General features: G+C 41.3%; 1 protein-coding gene across 5 annotated transcripts in view; it reads right to left on the bottom strand.

Annotated features, from left to right (window-relative positions):
• Positions 1-24,979, bottom strand: part of KLHL22 (kelch like family member 22) — a 32,821-nt gene that overhangs the window by 3,414 nt on the left and 4,428 nt on the right. For all 5 annotated transcript variants that reach the window (XM_075831997.1, XM_075832014.1, XM_075832006.1 and 2 more), the window contains 5 exons: positions 24,513-24,832; positions 13,692-13,857; positions 11,342-11,566; positions 6,999-7,492; positions 4,348-4,540 (listed from right to left, as the gene is read on the bottom strand). In XM_075831997.1, coding sequence (XP_075688112.1) covers positions 4,348-4,540; positions 6,999-7,492; positions 11,342-11,566; positions 13,692-13,857; positions 24,513-24,733 — 1,299 coding nt within the window. In that variant the 5' untranslated portion in view covers positions 24,734-24,832. The remainder of the gene's footprint in view (positions 1-4,347; positions 4,541-6,998; positions 7,493-11,341; positions 11,567-13,691; positions 13,858-24,512; positions 24,833-24,979) is intronic.

Genomic DNA, 24,979 nt, shown 5'->3' with positions numbered 1-24,979 from the left:
TAGGATGCCACTGTTGCAGCAAGTCAGTTTGTGAAATTTCTTTCTATTTCATGATAAATGGCGAGTAGTATTATTGCAAACTGGAAGCATTTACGAACCACAGCAACTCAGCCACGAAGTGGCAGACCACGTAAAGTTACAGAGGGAGGTTGCCGAGTACTGAGACGCATAGTGCATAAAAGTCGCCAACGCTCTGCTGACTCAATAACTGCAGAGTTTCAAACCTTCTCTGGCATTAATATCCGCACAAAAACTGTGCCCGAGGAGCTTCGTGGCATGGGTTTCCATGGCCGAGCAGTTGCATACAAGCCTTACATCACCAAGCTCAATGCCTAATGTTGGATGGAGTGGTGTAACAGTTCGGGGAAGACCCTTTTCTGTTCCCGCATTAGGTCCATAAAGGCATGGCTAGGTGAGTTTGGTGTGGAAGAACGTGACTGGCCCGCACAGAGCCCTGACCTCAACCCCATCGAACACCTTTGGGATGAACTAGAACGGAGATTGTGAGTCAGGCCTTCTCGTCCAACATCAGTGTCTGATCTCACAAATGTTCCTCTGGATGAATAGGCAAAAATTCCCACAGGCACACCTCAAAATCTTGTAGAAAGCCTTCGCAGAAGAGTGGAAGCTGTTTTAGCTGCAAAGGGGGGGGACCAACTCCATATAAATGCCTATGGATTTAGAATGGGATGTCAAAAAAGCTCTTGTAGGTGTAATGTGTGAGTGTCCCAATGCTTTTGACCATATAGTGTATAATGGTCAGTTATAGTGTTACGCGACGGCTTATTCTTAAAAAAATAAATAAAAAAAAAGTCACCTGAAACGACAGTTACATTTTAATCTAGAGAAAACGATCTTTGAATTCCAGTGATCAGAATGCAAAGTAAAGTATGTAGACAGGCAAGAACTTGCTTAACTCTAAGCCGAAACATAGAACTAACCACAAATAAGTAGTATTTTTTCTTTTTAATGAATCTGTTAGAAAGCAAACGTAAACTTTAATTTTAACAACCAGTTCACCTTAAAGGTGTTATCTCATCACAGGCAATATGGGAGCCACTCAAACCCCAGAGATCCTCAGCAAACAGTAGATTTTGCTGGGGAAAGTTGCGATCAGCTTTAGAAATATCGTATTACCTGCGGCCATTCAAATAAATGGCCGTCTGTTTTTTACATGGATGGACTGGATCTGCCATAGTGAGGGAACACCCCAATAAGATATCAATATTCTCTAATGAGGCATGTGGAAAGGGGTTGATGAGACTATCCCAGTATAAAATGACCACCTGTTATCTGTTGGTTTCTGAACTCCCACTGAAAGACATTAAAATTTATTTACCGAAACAATAAAGCACATGTAGAAAAAAAAACAAAAAAGCACAGTATGAACCCAGCCAAAGACTTCTTGATCATAGAGATCAGATCTAGGGGATCTAGAGAACCAAGGCTAAGGAGACACCCTGTTTGTTAATACTGTTGCATCTGTAAATGTAGCTTTCAGATTGAGATGCATATAAAGAAATGAAAATACATCGCTGTTTATAGGTGCTGTGTACATGGACACAATAGTAACACAAGGAAATCCAGTTACTTAGATCTGACAGAAAGAGTTCAGAAGCTTTTCTATGGCTCTGTTCACATTTGCTTTGTGGCTTCCTTTTATAATGGCAACCACGACATATAGCTGCATCCTTTGGATGACAGATACCATTGGTGCCTGACGGCCCTATTGACTTACAATGGGGTCCAAACATGTAAAGATCATTATGGAAGGACAGCACTCACGTCTAAGCTCAAGTTGTAGTCAATCTTTACTGCACCAATACCGTTACATAGAGATGTTTCGACTCATCCTCACAACAGAATCTTTCTCAAGCAATGAAGAAGTATTAACATACCTCACCCCCACAACAAAATATTTAATTTTAAAACAGACCAATCACATTAGTATCTTAATCAGCCAATCCAGTGCGAACAATGTCATACATTTTTTTTCAAACAATCAACATCTGCATTAGTAATAAACATATTAAACCGGTGTATGTTAATATATTATCAATCCCTCCTACCTAATTATATATATATGTACACACACACACACACACACACACACACACACATATATATATACTGTGAGACAGTGACAGGTAAAGTCATTGAGGGAAGGTACATTTCCCCTAGAATCCTGTCATATGTATCCTAGGCTCCAGGGAATGAGTATTTTTTGCAATAGAAAGCTCTAGCTTTCCAATCTCGGCTTAAGGAAAAGCCGGAAAAAGGGCCTGGAGTTGGATTGGGGAAGAGCAGGGCGGGTTCCCCAATCCCTAGTCCATCTCTGTTTGTAGGACAAGGCTGCTACTCAATTAGCTGCACCTGCAGCCTGTGTATAAAAAGGTGCAGACACAGTGTGTGTGAGTCTCACCCCTGACTCAGACTGGAGACTACTAAGTCTGAAGTAGCCTGTATTCTATGTGAGTAAAGACCTGTGTTACTTTGTGTCCAGTGCCTGGTAGGAAGGCACTCGGTATAGTTAGATAATATCTTGTTTAGTTAGTGCTCAGCCGAGCAGGATTTATTTTTGTATTTTGCCTTGTTGTACAAGAGGCTGTTTCTTTGACAAGAATAAAAGACAGGCAAAGCCCTGTTATGAACTTTAATGCACGGTGTCCCTGTCTCTGGCTACTAAGAAACCGCTGTACCAACCTCTCCTGATGCTAAACCCTCACAATACACACAAAATTAATAAAACCAATCTCAGAGCCAATTTCCCTAGAACATATTCATACCAATTGCTTCTAAGAACGAATCTACAAAATGGAATCTATACAGAGCGTACTCGATTAACAAAACAGACAATGTATCCACATACACTAGCTTCTTTATGTGAGTCTTATAATAAGTTTGATATTTCAAAAACAGTTTTGGAGCTCGCTCACCGCTCCCAAGAGTATTTGGTCTCTCCTCCGATATTCCGTGTTGTTACAATGCTCCGTCTCGGCATCCTCCCAGTAGACACTCGCTCTCCTCACTTCTGCAGCTACGGATCCAGTGATCCAGATTCCTCATAGGTCGCTTGGGGAATCATGACCCAGCATTCATTATATGCTGCAGGTGAAAAACCACGGAGAAAAGAAAAAGCCGTAAGGTAAAACCGGTCAGGTACCACTTGTGATATTTTTATTTATACGCCATTACTAGCTTCATATCCTGTTAGTAGAATAACGAAGCAGGAATTACTCCTTTTTAATCTGGTTCCACTCAGTGTTGCTTTCTATTTTCTCTGTGGGTTTTCACCTGCAGCATATACCGAATACTGGGACGCGATTACCCAAATGACCGTCAAGGAGTCTGGATCACTACGGGTATCTGTAGCTGCAGAAGTGAGGAGAGCGACTGTCTACTCGGCGGACACCGAGACGAAGCCTTGTAACAATGTGGAGTATACGAGGACCCGAACGCTCTTGGAAACGAGCTCCAAAAAGTTTTTTGACTTATCGAACTTATTATAAGACTCATATAAAGAATCTAGTGGATGTGGCTACATTCTGTTAATAGAGGGCTAAGATTGAGGGCTACGTGCTCAGTCGGATAGACAATATTTTAGAATTAAAAATTATGGAATATATATATTTTCTTTCTTTTTTATAAGCATTTAGTATGATCAGGTTCTAGGAAAAATTGTCTCAGAGATTGGTTTTATTTATTGTCTTTTGGAAATATCCAAAGAATGGAATATTGGTTCATCTCGTGGAAGCCATATTTAGTACCGATCACTCTATTTTCCAGTGATATATATCACCGCATGTGGACTGATAAATAGATGCCGTGCTTTAGTGTACTGTATTCCCTATTGCACATGCACACAGAAGTACATCACAGCAAAACTGTACATGTGAGTTGTCATAATAATTTCTCGTAATAGGCTGCCTTTGTAACGCACACACAATTCAGATATCCAGCCCAAACGCAGTATCCAAGCCAAGTTGCCAGTTCTTACTAGGAGGCAGTTGTTTGTTGATCTAGGCCTGCTAGAAGAGTTGGACTGTTAGAGCTATAGCGGGCTTTCCCCTAAACATGCATGCTTATAACATCTGAGCGTGCAAGTTTACTGCTAAAGGGAGATAAGCTGAAGCCAGACACCTCTGGCAGCGCTTATATGCCAGGGGAAGATCGGGTATGTTGAAATCAAACATGCCTGATCCGCTTACCCACCTTAGCAAATGTTAATAGAGAATCGAGTTGCCCACATACACATTTGACTGTCAGTCACCCCACAGAAATGGCCGGCATATCTGTAGAAAGCTAGTAAATATTACCAATAAGTAAGCAGAAAAATTATTTTCTTGCCTGTTTCTGAAGCGATGCCACGTATTCCCATGAGTTGGTGTATGGATCATACCTTTCCACCTCCTTAAGCTCATCATGGTAATCTCTCCCTGCAACTGCATATATAAATTTTCCTAAAACACAGACAGTTAGGTCAGCCCGAGGCTGCTGCATGGACTGGATCTGGAACCAGCGGTTGTGCCGGGGGTCATATCTTTCGAGTTGTGGGGGAAAAAAAAAAAAAAAAGAGAAATATTTTTTCTTTTCATCGGTAAAGAACACAATCTCAAGTACAAAAAAAAACCATTATGAGTTAAATTTAAAAAAAATAATAAAAAAAAACAAAAAAAACATGCAAGCTGCATTTCCTTTTACTATAGGTACAAAGACAAAATCATTGGTCCTAGAAAAACAAAAAAAAAACCATAACATGTTGTGGTGTTGGACTATCAAGAATCTGTCTAAATAAAATATCAAAACAAGTCTAAACTGCAATACAGGTGAATTCAAGAGGAATCAAACACTACTTTCCCAAATGTCCTTTCTGATACTTGCCTAAAACAGCACTAAAAGTATGAGCTTTACAACACCTATAAAATTATGGAAACAGATATATTCAAATAGAATGTCATCTGAAGAACTCTAGCCAATAAGGCTCTGTTTACACGAGCGTCATGGCTTCCATTTCTAAAAGGGTCATTCTCAGATTTTCTGAATCAGTTATGATGACGTATCGGCGCGTCATTATTAGAAAAGCTCCAGGACTTCCGGGAACAATTCACGAGGTTTGAACCGCACAATTTAGTACAGAATTTAAAATTAAAGTACATTAGTAAGTTACTTCTTTTCACATAAATATATTATTGCAGTGCAATTTGTGGTCCCAGATAACACCTTTAATCACAAAAAAAACATTTCCACTGCATTTTAGCCCTGCCACAAGATGACCTGCTAACATCATTTTAGTGATCTTCTCGTTAGCTCAGGAGAAAGTGTTAATGAGGAAAAGGCAGCTGATTTCTCTCTGTCATGCTGATTGAATTATAAGAGCAGACTGGTTGCTTTAAAAGGAGGATGGTGCTTGAAATCATTGTCTTCTTCTGTTAACCATGGTTACTTCCAAGGAAACACATGCAGTCATCATTGCTTTGCATCAAAATGGCTTTACAGGCAAGGACATTGCTGCTTGTAAGATTGCCCCTAAATCAACCATTTATAAGATCATCAAGAACTACAAGGAGAGAGGTTCAATTGCTGTGAAGAAGGCTTCAGGGCGCCCAAGAAAGTCCAGCAAGTGCCAGGAGCGTCTCCTAAAGAGGATTTAGCTATGGGATCGGTCCAACATCAGTGCAGAGATTGTTCAGAAATGGCAGTAGGCGGGTGTCAGTGGATCTGCACGCACAGTGAGGCAAAGGCTTTTGGAGGCTGGCCTAGTGTCAAGAAGGGCAGCAAAGAAGAACATCAAGAAAAGACGGACATTCTGCAGGAAGTACAGGGATGGTGTAAAGAAATGTTCTCTGATTAAGCCCACTTCAGACTGTTTGGCACAGCTGGAAGAACGATTGTCCGGAGAAGAAAAGGTGAGCGCTACCATGAGTCCTGTGTCATGCCAACAGTAAAGCATCACGAGACCAGTCATGTGTGGGGTTGCTTTTCATCCAAGGGAGTGGGATCACTCACAATTTTGCATCTAAACATCCTCCAAGAATAACTTCCCCCGATGACTTAAGAGCAATTTAGCGATGAACAATGCTTTTTCCAGCATGATGGCGCACCATGTCACAAGACAAAAGTGATAACTGAGTGGCTCGGTGAACAAAACATTGAAATTTTGGGTCCATGGCCAGGAAACTCCCAAGATCTCAATCCTATTGAGAACCTGTGGTCAATCCTCAAAAAGCGGGTGGACAAACAAAAATACAGAAATTGTGATAAACTACAAACAGTGATCAGGCAAGAATGGGTTGCCATCAGTCAGGACTTGGCCCAGAAGCGGATATCCAGCATGCCAGGGTGAATTACAGAAGTCTTGAAAAAGAATGGTCAACACTTTAAATATGGAATCTTTGCATAAACCTGATGTATTTGACAATAAAAGTATAAAAACTTATGAAATGCTTCTAACTGCACTTCAGTATACCATAGAAACATCTGACTAAAGATCTAAAAACACTGAAGCAGTAAACTTTGTAAAAACTAAAATACAATAAACTAAGCTTTTATTATTGAGAGATAAAAATATATGATAAAAAATATATACAACTAGGAAAGCTGTTACTGCCACTATACTTCCGTTAGATATCGCTAAATCAATTCCTATATTACGGTCTGAATGCTCACTGACCATATATAATAATTTAAATGTTATTAACATTACTGATAATAGTAATCTGAAGAGAATTCTGTTCCATTCACACACTGTAAAAAGCAGTCACATAGGAAATAGTGACATTAATAAGAACTGTCTAACAGTATTACGGTCCTTGTTGCCCATAACAACTAATCAGAGCACAGCTTTCATTTCTTAAACTGCTCTGTAAAAGTAAACGCTGAACTCTGATTGGTTGCTATGGCCAACAACAGTTTTACTGTTAGACAGTCGTGATAATATGTCTAAACAAAAACTACTGATCACATAAAAGACAGAATTCAAAAATGGAATATGCCCTCACCTCCAGCATCGTGATTCTGCACGGTACCCCCTCACATTGTTGTCTCCCCCAATCAAGTAGACAAAGTTATTGAATACAGCAATGCCTTGGTTAGACATACGAGGTGCCTGAGGGGAGGTAAGTGGCCTCCATTCCCCGATCAAAGGATTCAAATATTTGGCTTGATCGCTGAGTACAGTATAAGGAGTAGAATACATTCCGCCGAAGCCCACAACACATTTGAATTCAGAACGCAGTTGTGTGTGGGTCCCCTGTAGGATTGGCTGCATGATTTCATTCTTGTGATATTCCAAAGCATTTGATACTGTCACTTTAAGAGGACATGGTCCCAACTTGTCATGTAACCTTTGCAGCACTGGGAACTCAATCAAGGGAAATCGAACGGTTTCTAATAACTTCGGAGACTCAGACAGGCTCACCTGGTCTGTTTCCACTTGCTCTGCAGTGTAATGATATAGCAACGCTCCCTCGTAAACCTCATTTTCAGAGCCTACCTGAAAAAAAAAAAAATATGCATATGATCAATTGGTTGTAAATATTAATCATTCAACCTACACCGCGTTCTAAATTATTATGCAAATGTTATTTTTCGCTGATTTTCCTAAATAGTTGATGCAAATAACAGTCAGTATAATCTTCAAGCCATCAACCGTTGGAGTATAATGTGAATTTTATTGAACAAATCTCCTAATGATAACAGATTTTTTTTTAGAAGTAAAAAACTCAAAATGCACTGTTTCACATTATTATGCACAACAGAGATCAAAACATTTTAAAGGTTGTAAAGGGAACTAAAATGGTAATTTGTTGAATTTGCAGCATCAGACGGTCAGATTTACAGAAATCAAAAGCTCTTTCAATCAATAAAAACTTAACAGGCCAAGTTACATGTTAACATAGGACCCCTTCTTTGATATCACCTTCACAATTCTTGCATCCATTGAATTTGTGAGTATTTGGACCGTTTCTGCTTGAATATCTTTGCAGGATGTCAGAATAGCCTCCCAGAGCTTCTGTTTTGATGTGAACTGCCTCCCACCCTCATAGATATTTTGCTTGAGGATGCTCCAAAGGTTCTCAATAGGGTTGAGGTCAGGGGAAGATGGGGGCCACACCATGAGTTTCTCTCCTTTTATGCCCATAGCAGCTAATGACACAGAGGTATTCTTTGCAGCATGAGATGGTGCATTGTCATGCATGAAGATAATTTTGCTACGGAAGGCACGGTTCTTCTTTTTGTACCACGGAAGAAAGTGGTCAGTCATAAACTCTACGTACTTTGCAGAGGTCATTTTCACACCGTCAGGGACCCTAAAGGGGCCTACCAGCTCTCTCCCCATGATTCCAGCCCAAAATCATGACTGCGCCACCTCCTTGCTGACGTCGCTGCCTTGTTGGGACATGGTGGCCATTCACCAACCATCCACTACTCCATCCATCTGGACCATCCAGGGTTGCACGGCACTCATCAGTAAACAACACGGTTTGAAAATTAGTCTTCATGTATTTCTGAGCCCACTGCAACCGTTTATGCTTGTGAGCATTGTTTAGGGGTGGCCGAATAATAGCTTTATGCACACTTGCAAACCTCTGGAGGATCCTACACCTTGAGGTTCGCGGGACTCCAGAGGCACCAGCGGCTTCAAATACCTGTTTGCTGCTTTGCAATGGCATTTTAGCAGATGCTCTCCTAATCCTATTAATTTGTCTGGCAGAAACCTTCCTCATTATGCCTTTATCTGAATGAACCCGTCTGTGCTCTGAATCAGCCACAAATCTTTTCACAGTACGATGATCCCGCTTAAGTTTTCTTGAAATATCCAATGTTTTCATACCTTGTCTAAGGTATTGCACTATTTCACGCTTTTCGGCAGCAGAGAGATCCTTTTTCTTTCCCATATTGCTTGAAACCTGTCGCCTGCTTAAAGGGGTTGTCCGAGATTTATTTTTTCAGTACATTTAAACACACATTGCACATATTTACAGTTGAATAATATACTTACCTGTGCAATCTTGCTTCTGTTCTTCGCTCTGGCTGTTCTTTTCTTCGGATCACATGAATTCTGACGTCACTTTTTCAGGCTCCTCCACTGTCGTGTCGTATCCCGATCACATGGTCTCGCCCCAGAGAGACCTCGGATGGGATACGACACGTCACTGGTGATGTGTCGTTTCGGCGTGTGCTGGTTGATTACTGCCCGCCCAGCCTATGTAGCTTTTCACTTTGAGCGCGCCTATGACCCCAGTCAGAACGCCGTAATTTCCTGGCTCTCCCTAAAGCTGCTGCATTTGTCCGACATACGGGGCACCTGTCAGCAGCGATCAGCCCCCCCGCGCCGAAGAGCAGCTGATCGCTGCTGACAGGCGCCCCTATGTCGGACACCTGCAGCAGCTTTAGGAAGAGCCAGGAAATTACGGGGTTCACAGTCACCTTACCTGTCACCTGACCTCACGTCAGTGACATGAGGTCAGATGACTCAGGTCAGGGGACAGGTCCACTCCCGTGCTGCAGCCTTCCAGCTCTGCCTCTACTCTGTGCTACACACGCCGAGAAGCAGAGAGGAAGCTCCGCCCACAGCCCATCCTGACCTGTGATGCTGTCAGCAAGGAGACATGGTGAGTGTCTGTGTGTTTATGTGTGTGTAGTGTGTAGTGTGTAGTGTGTGTGTGTGTGTGTGTCTCTGTCTGTCTGTGTCTCTGCATGTGTTTGTCTCTTACATTATCTGTTCTCAGAGAGTTATCACTTTGTTATCTGTGATGTTACATAGGACTGCAGGGAACAGCTACTACATTATCTGTAATCAGAGAGTTATCAGTGTGTTATCTGTGGTGTTACATAGGACTGCAGCTAACATCTACATTACAGGGGATCATGGGTATGGTGGGTTACAAGACAGGAAACAGACAGTAAGGGATGTAAACAAACAGCAAGGGATGTAAACAAACAGAAAGAGCAGCAGTGACTATGGAAATCAAACAGAAACTGGTTAGAAGTTTAATAGGGGGTATTAGGGAAGGCAAACCAAGTATGGGGGACACTTTTTAGATTTTTTTTTTCCTGGACAACCCCTTTAATAATGTGGAACGTCCTTCTTAAGTAGTTTTCCTTTGATTGGGCACACCTGGCAAACTAATTATCACAGGTGTCGGAGATTGATTAGAATGATCCAAAGAGCCCTAAGACACAATACCATCCATGAGTTTAATTGAAAAACTAATAATTAAATGTTTGACAGTTAAATCCAATGTGCATAATAATTTGGAACACGGTGTATTGTTCAGCGCACATCTCTGATTCTTCCAGATGTTCACTTCTAACAGCAACTATCATAGTGATCTCACTCATCAGTATCTTCAGAGAGGTCATGACTGCTCAAAACCAAACATACCTCAGTCCATAGTTTTCTAACTTTCTCTGTCACCAGAAACTTGCCTATCAAACCAGCAGCACAGTAATAGTGTAGCTTCACCTAAATCGAACGCATTTTTTAATTTTCAGCGGGGTGACTCCGTTGCAGCGATAATCACTTTGTTCCTTATACGCAAATGAACTATTTGGAGCAACGAGGGCATTACCATTACTCCAAACAACTCTAACTTCTATGCCCAGTCTGACCCTCCCTTCTTTGATTGACAGGGCCAGGCAGTGTAAAAGCCGTGATCACACCTGGCCCCGTATTCTCCATGAGCGCGTCCATGCCTCCGCTGCCGAATCGGCGCATGCGCAGTACATCCCTGAAGATTCACTGGTGTAATCGGCTGTGCTGCGCATGCTCCGATTACGGTACACTACACTTGGGTCTAGTGGTGTGACGTAATCGGCACATGCGCAGTACAGCATTAAACTGGTGAAACTTCAGTGATGTACTGCGCATGCGCCGATTCGGAAGCAGATTAGCGGGAGTGCTCATGGAGAATACAGGACCAGGTGTGATCACGGCTTCTACACTGCCTGCCCCTGTCAATCAAAGAAAGAAGGGAGGGTCGGACTGGACATAGACGGTAGCGCTATTTGGAGCAACGGTGACACCCTCGTTGCTCCAAATAGCTCATTTGCATATAAGGAATAAAGCGATTATTGAGGCAACGGAGCCACGCAGATGAAAAATGAATAAAAGCGTTAGATTCAGGTGAGGCTGCAATATATTACTGTGCTGCTTCTTTGATAGGCAAATTTCTGGTGCCAGACTCCCTTTCATTTTACTATTCTATGTGCTGCCTACTACTAGGTATACATTAGTAAGTACAAGGGGTCCTTCTGTAACAAATCACTGCTTATGGATGTTTCTTTTATCACTTCTTGAACAAGAAAAGCAGCAAAAAGCAATGGTTTGGAAACTTACCTCCAGCCGGTTATTGCTAAGCAGAGAGTACACTTTTTCCAGAGGAAGCTGCCTGTATGTTTGAGTGCGTGAAAATGTGATAAAATTTTTAAGAACAAATGTATCCAACTGTTCACTAAGTTGGTGTAGGTGGAATAATTCGGCTAGCTTGTACACTTCCACAACATTTTCCTCATCCACCCAGGAAACAAGAAAGTCACAGCAGTAGCTGATGACTTCAGAGATCTGAAAAAAAAGGGCCTAGAATAATAAATGTATCAGAAACTTTGCTAGATAGGAGCTGCAAACATGAAAATAGCATTAATACCAACATAATTGATGTTGAAGAGTATTTAACAGTTTACATACAGCATGGATCTATATAAAAAGTTGAGAAATTTTGTAATTATATTACTTTACTTGTACTAATCTGGATTTACAGCCTGTATTATAGTCCAGTGGTGCATTCAAAATTCTGCAGGTTGTCATTGAAAACAGTCGACAGCCTGTTGTCAGACACACCTCTAACAACTTAGATGAGGTCATATAATACAGTGTGACAGTTGTTTCATCATTAAAATTACTGTACAGTTCCTGGTAAGATGATGTTTCCAAGAATTGAAATAACCAAGTACATGATATGCAAATATTGGGCCTGCTAGCAATGGTGAGAGATTCCTACTCTAAAAAGGTGGCCATACACATTAGATGTTTGTCGGTCAAACCTGCCGATTTCAGCAGGACCGGCCGACCATCTTTTATGCCCGTACGGTAGATGTCGGGGAGAGAGTAGGAACAGGCTTTTGAATTTCCCGAGATGCCTGATACTTTTATTCGAAGGGCTTTCTCCCTTCTCCCTATTGAAAACACATGGACGTGTATGGGGGGGGGAGTCATTGTGAATAGCGGTCGGCCGAACTATCTTATGGCCAGCCTAAAGCCTGCTGAATTGGGCATGAAACTTTAAAATGAATGTCCACCATTTCAAAGCATTTTTTTTTATTTGAAAAGTTAAAAAATGTTGTATTGATGATTTTCTTAGTCAGAGCTTCATTTTTCTAATACATAGCTCTAAATCCCCAGAATAGACACGTACACGGTTGGTTTAACAGGTTATTTATGATTTTTTCCACCTATTGTGAGAATCAGGGGCGTAACTAGCACTCATAGGGCCCCATAGCAAAATGAGGTGGGGGCCCACCACCTAGTGACAGAAAAATGAAAAAGCAACATAAGTAGCAATAATTCAAGTTATGGATAATAACGCTATATATTAGAGAATCCAAATAATAGTGCAAGATAGAAAAAAAGTCACCAACTTGTTATTCCTCTGAAAAAGGAAGAATGTTGTTGCCCCTGAATGGGCCCCCTCAACCTCTGGGCCCTATAGCAGCTGCTATGGTTATAGTTACGCCCATGGTGAGAATGGAATCACCTGATCTTCTTTGGCGATGGACACAAGAGGAGATGGAGTGGAGAACTGGCTGCACTCTGTTATTTCATTGACTCCCAAAGATTTCAATAGAGAGTTGCGTGCAATTAGCTGAATGGCGATCAGGGAACCCATTTTATATGTGAAGGTTTACACAAGATTAATCTTTACACGTTATTTGGTTTTAACAATGAAAACAGTGAACCTAAGGCCTTATTTACACGAGCGTTGCGCACGTCGGACATAAAGGTGCATCCGTGCTCGGTGCTGCAGGACGTGATGTCACGCATCCCCCATAGTTGAGAGTCTATGGAGGGATGCGTGATGCATGAAAAGAATGGACATGTCCTATTTTCCCACGGACCCTCCACACGGCCCGTTGAAACAACGGCTGTGTGAACAGCCACATTGAATTACATAGGTCCGTGGGACGGCCCCGGTTTCAACAGCTGTCCCACAGACGTTTAACACGCTCGTGTAGATAAGGCCTTAATGAACATATTTGTCAATTTTGGAAATCCCCCCCTCCCATCATTCTCTGATTCAAGTTCTAGACCTCCCAACTGAGCCACACAGATTCATTATCCATGGATTCATGTTGGTTTTGTCAAACCCCACAATCTGTATGACACAAGTTTTCTCAAACTTTTAAGCCATCAGGAGGTAAAGCTGTAGTTGTTATTGCTCATCTATATACTATATATTTTATATAGTCAGTCATCTACTTGGGAAGTGTAACTTTTACAGTTACCCTGCCACATCAGGCATCGGCAGAATGTTTTCAACAGCAGAAATGCTGCTGCTTCACTTAATTTTTTAGGTATAAAAGTATAAACAAGAAACATTGCCATAAACAGGATATTTAAAAAGGTTCATTCACAGTAGGGAAAGCCGGTTTTCCTTTTTTTCGATCATTCTTACATTTATCTTTGTACCCACCTGAAGCTGGCACGCTGCTGCAAGTATCTCCTGCACATTGTGAATGCCAAGTTCCAATTCAGAGGTGTATATGAAATCCAGAATCTTGCACATAGCATTATAAGTAATACCATGGATCTGCACTTCATGTTGATCCATTTCTCTCAAGCCTCCTGCAAACATCCCCCTAATAAAGCACATTCAATTGTAAAAATGAGTATTTGACAGCATCATTTGCTTCCAGCTGAAACTCTATGGTAAAATATAAAACATACTACAAGCAACGCTTTGTTGTTTGTGGCATTTGTCTGGCCTTTTGGTGCGCTTTTTTGGGTCAGTGGCATTTTTCTCAAAACGCAGCATGCTCTATCTATGGTGTTTTTCACATAGGCTTCCCTATAGGACTTGAAAAATGTCAGAAAACACATGTTATACATGTAACTAATATATATATTTTTTAAAAAGCCACAATAAAATGCATTAAAAAGAACGTTGGCAGCTTTCACATTTTTTTTTTTAACCCCCCCAAAAAAAAATCATTCAAAAAAATGATGTGTGAAGGAAGCCTAATGCACACGACTGTGGTGATTTTGCGGTCCACAAAACCACGGATCCGTTGTTTGTATTTGCGGTCCATTTGTCCTCAATAAACCTTCTGTAGTGCATCCGTGCGTCATCAGTATACACGGATCCACAAAAAAAAAAAGGCAGGTTGGAATTGATGTCACCAGTTTGTACCAACCCCCTGAGTAGGTCACATGATCCGCAAATACAGACAGTAAAATGACATGTCCTGAGTTTTTACGGCCAGGACTCGCGAACATCACAGACATGTGCATGGGGTCATAGAAATGAATGGCTCTGTGTGATATCCACAAAATTGATAAAAAAAACACGATAGTGTGCATTAGACCTTAGACACACTTTTTTGCTAAAATTAAAATAAAAATGTATGGCAAAATGCTAGTGCGTCCAGGAATTTATTATAAACTCTCTATCTACTGCCCACTTGCAAGTTCTGCATGTGTCCTTATTCCTCCCCCTTATAGATTGCAGCCTATTGCATGCCGACATTCATGGTCACATCGCAAGACAGGAGATCTTTTTTAACCTTGTCCGGGCTCCAATCATCCATGTCTCTTTACCTTTGACAGTTAACCCCTTCCCGCTCCTGGACGTACTATTAGGTCATGGTAGCTGTATCGTCCGCGCTCCATGACCTAATAGTAAGTCTCGGGTGTAACGGCCGTTTCGGCCGTCCTTCCGACACATACAGGAGCGGTGACAGCTGCTGTCTCGTACAGCAGCTGTCACAGCTCCTACAGCGGGAACAGATAGCTGTGTCCCCGCTGATTAACCCCTTAAAAGCCGCGTTCAATAGAGATCGCAGCTTTTTAGGGGTTAAGCTGCCATCGCCGGCCTGCTACACGATAGCAGCCGGCGATGGTGACTATGGCAACCGGACACCAAACAATGGCGTCCGGATATGCTATCGACAGAAGCCTAGTGGGTCCTGACGAAGTCAGGACCCACTATGCTTGCTGTCAGTGAGTAGCTGACAGTTCTAATACACTGCATTACGCATGTAGTGCAGTGTATTAGAATAGCGATCAGGGCCTCCTGCCTTCAAGTCCCCTAGTGGGACAAAGTAATAAAGTTAAAAAAAGATGTGTAAAAATAAGAACATAAAAGTTTTACAAGTATTAAAAGTAAAAATCCCCCTTTTTACCTTATCAGTCCTTTATTATTAATAAAAATATATAAACAAACAAATAAACTGTACATAATTGATATCGCCGCGTCCGTAACGGCCTGAACTACAAAATTATTTCATTATTTATCCTGCGCAGTGAACACCATAAAAGAAAATAATAATAAACCGTACCAGAATCACAATTGTTTGGTCACTTCACCTCCCAAAAAATGGAATAAAAAGAGATCAAAAAGTCGCATGTACCTAAAAATGGTACCGATCGAAACTACAGTTCGTTACGCAAAAAATAAGTCCTCGCACGGCTTTATTGATGGAAAAATAAAAAAGTTCTGGCTCTTAGAATAACTCAAAAAGTGAATGATTTTTTACAAAACGTATTTTATTGTGCAAACGCCATAAGACATAAAAAAAAACATCTGGTGTCACCGTAATCGTATCGCCCCGCAGAATAAAGTGAATATGTCATTTATACCGCACGGTGAACGCTGTAAAAAAAAAACGAAAAAAAAAACAATAGTAGAATTGCTGTTTTTTAGTCACCACGCCACCTAAAAATAGAATAAAAACTGATCAAAAAGCCGCATGCACCCCATGAAAACTGCAATGAATTCCTCAAGGGGTCTAGTTTCCAAAATGGGGTCACTTTTGGGGGGTTTCCAATGTTTTGGCACCACAAGACCTCTTCAAACCGGACATGGTGCCTAATAAAAAGGAGGCCTCAAAATCCACTAAGTGCTCCTTTGCTTCGGAGGCCGGTGCTTCAGTCCATTACCGCCCGAGGGCCACATGTGGGATATTTCTCAAAACTGCAGAATCTGGGCAATACGTATTAAGTTGCGTTTCTCTGATAAAACCTTTTGTGTTATAAAATTTTTTAATAAAAAGGATTTTCTGACAAAAAAAAAATTTAAATTTCACCTCTACTTTGCTCTAAATTTCTGTGAAACACCTAAAGGGTTCATAAACTTTCTAAATGCTGTTGTGAATACTTTGAGGGGTCTAGTTTCTAAAATGGGGTGTTTGATAGGGGTTTCTAATATATGGGCCCCTCAAAGCAACTTCAGAACTGAACTGGAACCTAAAAAAATTAATTAGGCAATACTTCGCTTCTTAGATTATACTGATGAGCAGTGCCCATCCCGAGATGACCCCAGTTTTGACCGTTTGTACAAACGGAGACCCCTATTGGACCATTTCAGTGCCCGGTTTTCCCAAGCATACACCCACGAGAAGTGTATTTCTATTGATGAGTCCTTGGTACATTTTAAAGGGAGGCTTCAATTCCGCGAGTACCTGCCGGGTAAGAGGGCAAGGTATGGCGTGAAGATGTATAAGCTGTGTGAGAGTGCATCAGGGTATACCTACAAATTTAGGATATATGAAGGGAAGGACAGCAGTATTCAGCCCCCAGAATGCCCCCCCCTTACTGGGAGTTAATGCAAAAATTGTGTGGGATTTGGTGCATCCACTGCTGGACCAGGGTTACCACCTCTACCTGGATAATTTTTATACCAGCGTCCCAGTCTTCAGGTGCCTCGCTTCCAGTCCTGCTGCATGCGGCACTGCTAGAAGAAATCTGAGAGGCCTCCCTAAGACTTTGCTTGGGCAAACAAGAAGGAGTGAGAGCAGGGCACAATCCAGCAGCAACATATTGTGTGTCAAGTACAAGACAAGAGAGATGTCACACCAGTACCCATGTACCTGTACGAGGTACCAGTACAGAGACCCCCAAACCAGACTGCATCCTGGACTACAATAGGTACATGGGAGGGGTGGACTTGTCAGATCAAGTCCTGAAGCCCTACAGTGCCATGCGGTGTGGTATAAGAAGCTGGCCGTGCACATCATACAGATGGCATTGTACAATGTGTACGTGCTGCATCGATGTACAGGCCAGACGGGAACTTTCCTGGAATTTCAAGAGGTGATTATCAAGAACCTAATCTTTAGGGACCAAGAAGGGGGGGGGGCACCGAGTACTTCTGGAAGCGAAGCCACGTGCATCGTACCAGGGCAACACTTTCCAGCAGAAGTTCCCCAAACTGGCAAGAAAGGAAAAAGTCAAAAGTGGTGCAAAGTCTGCTATAAGAGGGGGATAAGGGAGGACACAATATATCAATGTGACACGTGTCCCGAAAAACCAGAGCTCTGTATGAAAGAGTGTTTTAAAATTTATCATACATCCCTTGGTTTATAATTTACCCCAATTTTACTTACCCTGATGTACTCCGAACAGCTTATCCCCCCTTGTCTTTCCCCTCTGGGCCCTGTTGTGTGCCCAGGCAGCTGATAACAGCCACATGTAGGGTATTGCCGTACCCAGGAGAACCCACATTACAGTTTATGGGGTGTAGGTCTCCCGTCAAAATGCTCACTACACCTCTAGATGAATGCCTTAAGGGTGTCGTTTTTAAAACGGGGTCACTTCTTGCGGGTTTCAACTGTACTGGTACCTCAGGGGCTTGTGCATACATGACTTTGCACCACAAATCCCCAGTAGGCCAAATGGTGGTCCTTTCCTTCTGAGCCCTCCCATGGGCCCAAACCGCAGTTTATCACCACAAATGGGGTATTGCCGCACTAAGGACAAATTGGGCAACAAAATGGGGTATTTTGTTCCCTGTGAAAATAAGAAATTTTGATAAAAAGACATCTTATTGGAAAAAATGAAATTTTTTTAATTTCACAGCCCAATTCAAATAGGTGCTGTGAAAAAACTGCGGTCAAAATGGTAACAACAACCATAAATGAATTCCTTGAGGGGTGTAGTTTCCAAAATGGGGTCACTATTGGGGGATTCCTACTGTTTTGGCACCTCAACACCTCTTCAAACCTGGCATGCTGCCTAAAATATATTCTAATAAAAAAGAGGCCTCAAAATGCACTAGGTGCTTCCTTGCTTCTAGGGCTTGTGTTTTATTCCACGAGCGCACTAGAGCCACATGTGGGACATTTCTAAAAACTGCAGAATCTGGACAATACATATTTAGTAGTGTTTCTCTGGTAAAACCTTCTGTGTTAAAGAAAAAAAATTGAATAATATTGAAATTCAGCAAGAAAAATGAAATTTGCAAATTTCACCTCCACTTTGCTTTAATTCCTGTGAAATGCCTGAAGGGTTAAAAAACTTTCTAAATTATGTTTTGAATACTTTGAGGGGTCTTGTTTTTAAAATGTGGTGTTTTATCAGGGTTTCTAATACATAGGCCCCTCAAAGCCACTTCAGAACTGAAGAGGTACCTTAAAAAAAAAGGCTTTTGAAATTTTCTTAAAAATATAAGAAATTGCTGTTTATGTTCTAAGCCTTGTAACGTCCAAGAAAAATAAAAGAATGTTCAAAAAACTATGCCAATCTAAAGTAGACATATGGGAAATGTGAACTAGTAACTATTTTGGGTGGTATAACCGTCTGTTTTACAAGCAGATGCAATTTTTCACCAATAAACACTGAATATATCGACCAAATTTTACCACGAACATGAAGCCCAATGTGTCACGAGAAAACAAATCTCAGAATCGCTTGGATAGGTTTAAGCATTCCGATGTTATTACCACATAAAGTGAAATATGTCAGATTTGAAAAATGGGCTCTGAGCCTTAAGGCCAAAACTAGGCTGCGTCCTTAAGGGGTTCAGAGGCTGCAACTGCTCAGGGCCCAGTCATAGCCTCTACCCTCCCCTGACATAACATGGCTATTGACACCTGTGCACTTGAACTCTCAGGACCAAGGTCAGTATTAGGACCTGTTCAGATCAGCGTTGGCTTTCCGTTCCGGGTTTCTGTCGGAGGTTTCCGTCGGGTGAACCCCGCAACGGAAAGTCAAACTGAAACCACAGCTTCCGTTTCAGTCACCATTGATATCAATGGTGACGAAAACATTGATAATGGTTTCCGTTCGTCACCATTCCGTCAGGTTTCAGTTTTTCAGACGGAATCAATAGCACAGTCGACTGCGTTATTGATTCTGTCGTAAAACGGAAACCTGCCGGAATGGTGACGAATGGAAACCATTAGCGATGTTTCCGTCACCATTGATATCAATGATGACTGAAATGGAAGCTGTGGTTTCAGTTTGACTTTCTGTTGAGTGGTTCACCAGACGGAAACCTCAGACGGAACCCCGGAATGGAAAGCCAACGCTGATGTGAACAGGCCCTTAGGACTGGACCATAGACACTGGGCTATAGTGGGCACATATCTCAAATGCCTTCTCGGAGACCTCCAAATCACCACAGATTTAGTGAATTATTGCTAGACTCTAGGCCCAGCTGTGAGATGGTTCCTACAAATGTAGATATAGTAAAAAAAAAATCTTCAGATTTTTCATACCCGGCAGAAGAACTACATTAAAAAGGTAATTAAAACATAAAACACGTCTTGAGAACAGTAATTTACAATACTGTGGGATTTTTCAACTTTACAAGGATTTAGACAGGATCAAACAAAAGTGTAGGTACATTATTCTAAACATACCTCAGCTTTTCATGTATTGTGAGAGGCCACAAAATAACCAGCTGTTATAACCAGCTGATACCTTTGCCATTTTTTGAGGATGCGCGGATTTCAGCACTTCCTGTTTGTGGTTTCCTGTATTGGCGCTCTCCACATGCAAACTCTTTTTTTTTCCTATTTCGAAGCACTTCTGAAAATATTGAAGTCTTGAAAATACATTTTGCACGTTCAACTTTAATGGAAAAGGATTCAAACAGACATCAACATATAAAAGGAAAGATTTATTCGATGGGTTGTAATACACAACCTACTACATTCGTCACCGTAGAAAAGTGTGGGTCATAAAATAGGTAGTTGTTGCCTGTGGCTTTAGCGTTGATGAATGAAGGTAAACAACACTCTCGGTCATAGATATAAAGATGTCCCAGCAATACGACCAGAGTTAAAAAATTATTTTATTTTTTTTTACAATTGGTCAGTTATGGTATTATATTGAGTAACGTAGGCTCTGGAAGTCACCTGTTAAACCTGTTTACCAACAAAAGACAATACTATGACCCATTCCTTTCTGACAATTGAAACAAAGTATATGAGATGAAATATGATAATAATAATAAAGTTCTCTGACCCAAATTATATGTATCAGAATTAAACCCTAATCCCCCCCTATCACCACCCCCCAGCTCCAGGTATATTCATACAATGTACATAAAACAATATCACAATGGCATAGGTGGCTACCACACAGGTTAGCAGGCAAGAACCTCCACAGGCGGAAACACCATTACAAATACGCACATACCTTCAAATATTCCCCACATTGTATATATATCCCACATCCCAGGGAGTATCAACATTCCCTATCTACCCCCCGAACTCGGAAGATTCAGTAGCATGGGTACTCTGCAGATCCTGTCTCTCAACAGAGCGACGTTTGCCAAACCAGGCGTATCTAGCCAAGGTTGCCAATTTTTTAAGCTTTTGAGCTACCTTACGTTTGCAAAACACAGCTCTTTCATTCATTAGCATAATATTCACATTTCCAATAAACTCGGCCTTGGAAGGTGAAAACCGACTGTATCCAATGGAGCACTATCAATTTTCTCGCCACATGTAAGAGAGGACCTACTGCCGTCTTACCCTGTGCATCCAAAGGAAGCTCTTCCACGTATCACAAAAAACAGATCTTAGGGTCTCTAGGTATACACACTGAGTATGCTTCGTCTATGACTTCCAAGACTCCAGACTAGTACCTACGCAGTTGTGTGCAATTCCATAGCATATGTATAACATCCGCTGTTTCTTGTCCACACCTCGGGCATCTGCACGCACACCTATGCGGTAGAGTAATTGAGGTGTTTTATATACCATGTGTAAAATATATAAATGTGACAACCCATTGATCCGACGTAATGCCGGGTATGCCATCCCACTTATGCATTCTAACTAAAGGGAATTTCTATAAATATTTACACAATAAGAGGCGGTACAAAACCGAAATGAGCCTTTCATATAGCCTATCGAAGCAATATAATGGAACATTGCATCCTCTTGATTCGCCAAGGTCTCCTTTTAACCTGAGCCTCATAGGCATGTCTCAGTTAGAGGAACCTGTAGAAACTCTGATGGGATATATTAAATTTCTCCTGCAACTGTTGAAAAGATTTAAAATCACCATCGGCCAGCAATTGTCGCACCCTTGTCAACCCCATGGAATGCCAGAACCGAGCCCCATCCAAACCTGCAAATTCTACTAGCAAGTGATTGCTCCATATAGGAGTAAACTCCGTACATTTAGTAATGGTACGCAACTGCTTTAACTTCCACCATAACTTTTTAATCAGCCATACCGTCGGGAACGGAGACTGTCTTAAGCCAAATCCCTCTCGTTCCAAGATAGACAATAAGGCATCCTCTTTTAAAAACGATTTCACAATAGCCGCTGAGACCCCCTCAACCTTCTCATCCCCCCACCACTTCAAATGTTGGACCTGCGCTGCCAAAAAATACAACCATGGGTTTTGAAGGGAAATTCCTCCTTCAGTCTTGGCTCTTTGACCTCCAGACGAAGCCTCGGGTGCCCTTTCTTCCAAATGAGATCTCTAAAATAAGGGCTAATCCAATGGAATCTTTTAAGAGGTCGCCAAACAGGGGAGTTGTACAACACAAACAAGAGCTGCGGCATCAGTACCATCTTAATTAGATTGATATGTCCCACCACCGATAGGTACTGCTTACACCAAGCAGCCACCTTAGATTTTAACTTTTGAAGTAGGGGGTTGCAAGTTTAAGTCTTCAAAATCACCCACAGAAGCCGTCACCTCAATACCTACATTGCCGGACACATGAGATAGCCACCCCCCCTATATTTTACGGTGGCGTCTAACAGGTCCCCTGGCAATAGGGCAGATTTATGCCAATTAATAATCAACCCTGACAAAGTAGCAAAGACATAGCGTCCGACAGGCATGGACCAGTATCTCCCAGAAAAAGCAAGGCGTCATCCGCATATAAGGCAACCTTTATTATCTACCTCCCCATACTTGAACTCTTGGATAGCCGCAGAGATTCTAATGGCTGCCGCCAATGGCTCAATGGCAAACAGCAGGGGGGACAGCAGGTATCCTTGTCGCGTTCCTCTCAACAACAGAAAGTTTTTTACATCCCACTATTAGCTCTAATACGGGCTCATGGCCCCGAATATAACACCTGAATCCAAAAGATGAACACTGGTCCAAAACCCATACAGCGCAACACCTGCCACAAAGAGTGGTTAAACACCGCCAGCAACTTAGGCAAAATTATTTCTCCATACGGTTTATAGAATTCTGTGGGCAATCCATTCACCCCCGGGGCCTTTTCATTAGCCATGCTAACAAATATACGATAGACCCTTGGTAGCTGGCAGGCTGGATATATCAACGAACAAACAAATGCCAAAAGGCAAAATAGCCTTATTTCCCAGCTACCATTAAAAAGTATTTTATAATCTTTATTGTGCTATATTCAGCAAACAGACCAACAGACAAACCAAACATAAAGAGTTAAAATTTTCAATGCATGGAGCGGACCAATGGACATGAGTAAGTATTGCAGAGTGCACGTGTATACGACGCCTGTCAAACAAGACGTGCAACCTAAACACAGAGACCGCTGGTGTTAACAGCAGTCACTTAGGTAGATTAGTATTGTGCCCAATATCCAAGCATGTATTAAAATTGTAAGAGAAGCCCCCCCGACATGTTTCGCTACAGATGTAGCGTCCTCTGGGGTTATCGGGGCTAATGACGGCACGCCAGAAAGTTCTCTCTGTTATGAAAATATTATGACCAGGTAGGTCTACAGACACAATCATTCAGATGTGACGGCCCCAATTTTTCTCTCTTTCCCGATTTCCTTTTTTAATCTAAATAATTGTTTGTATCAAGACGTATCGGGATCTCGCAGGGAATTTCCCCTTCTATTTTTAAGGTGAAATAGACATATTAACATATTACCATCTAAATCCTGATAAAGCACTTGTCAAAATCTACGTGGGGTTCACTTCCTAATTTTGGCACCCCCCCCCTCCCCTTCTTTGTGACTTTACATTGATGTTCACACAGATAGGTTTTTTAACCCTATCCGGCACATTATATATACATACATAAGATAAACACTTTAATATTAGGTCTTTGGTCGGTTGTGATCATGCCCCCCTATATATACAATAGCACTTTATTTATTATTATTTTTTGTTTCTCTTTCATAGTTTAGACTTAGCAGAGTATCCATTGTACAAATGCTGATGCGATTATTCTATCTTATTCAAACGAAGTCTCTGTACAGGCACACTATCTTCCTTAGCTTTGATTCATATGAGACCGTGGATTTATTTTCTATGTGCTAAAGTATACACAAGCGCAGCGTTAGTATCCATTGTATGAATGCTGATACGATTATCCTATTTTAAGGAAGGCAGTAAAGTTTTGTGTAGTAAAGGGGACTTAAAAAGATGCTAAATACTGAAAGTATAGTGTAAAATGCAAAGACTGAAAAGATGGCTTTTGTCCCCAAAGTTTTACTCATCTGAATGATGCCATTCCAAATGAATAAAGACAGTTTTTATGAAAACATGACAAAAAGAGGACAGTGGGCATCTCGGGAACAGTGCCATTCAGATAAATGAGACTTTGGGGGCATGTGGAATGCCATAATTCTGGCCAAAAACTGGTATTTTTCCCAGAGTTCTAAAAAAAATCTCACTTTGCAGTCCGTGGAGCAACGAACATAATTTTCACACATTTTACATTTCTTATCACGTTTACCTTCTAGTGGCTCTGTACCATATTGAACAACCAAAAATACAACTTTGAACACTCCATCGCAAAAACAAAAGTCAACGGCCCGTGAAAACCAGGGAATTATCTTTTATTGAACAAATATTATTGCGTAGAACGTGTGGAGATCTTATTAAAGCCTGATCAATATTAAGCAGGGTTACCTTTGAATCAGATTTTAAACAAATTTTGCAGTAAAAGTATCTCGTATTTAATCAATTCTCTGTAAAACAAAAATATTCTGAAGACATTAAATGCACTCTCCAAAAACATAACAAAAGTCACACCTATAACTCACAAAGTAATTATAGAAAAACATAAGCAAGTTATTCATACAAGATTGGAAATATACTATACCTGAAATAATCACAGGATGCAGCTAAGAGTATTCGATGAGCTTCCACACATCTTCCTTCCAGCTTGAGGACCACATCAAATAATATACCTCCATCACGGAGCCCAACAAGACCATCCAGAAGAGTTTGTGAGTGCTGTGCACTTCTATATATAGTGTTTTGTGGAACGGACAGCTCCTTGGGCACATGATTAGGTTTTACAACTTTATGGTCCTCTGCCATTTCTGCAGGAGTATTCTGAACCTAAATCTGGTACTTCTGTCAGTATCTCATCCATAAGAAAAAAATGAAACCAGCACTGACCTCAGATCCCAGATTTATCTGAAAGAGAAGTTTTACTGTGAATGGAAGTAAAAGTCATTGTATGCTATAAAGCTGCAAAAAAAAAAAAAAGCCAATACTGTCTGTGTGGGTTTCCTCCAGGTTCCTCCCACACTCCAAAAACATACTAACAGGTTAATTGGCTTC

Source organism: Rhinoderma darwinii, chromosome 1, assembly GCF_050947455.1.
Source record: "Rhinoderma darwinii isolate aRhiDar2 chromosome 1, aRhiDar2.hap1, whole genome shotgun sequence".
Taxonomy (NCBI): domain Eukaryota; kingdom Metazoa; phylum Chordata; class Amphibia; order Anura; family Rhinodermatidae; genus Rhinoderma; species Rhinoderma darwinii.
Note: the sequence above shows the minus strand (reverse complement) of the source record. Positions and strands in the feature narration are given on the sequence as shown.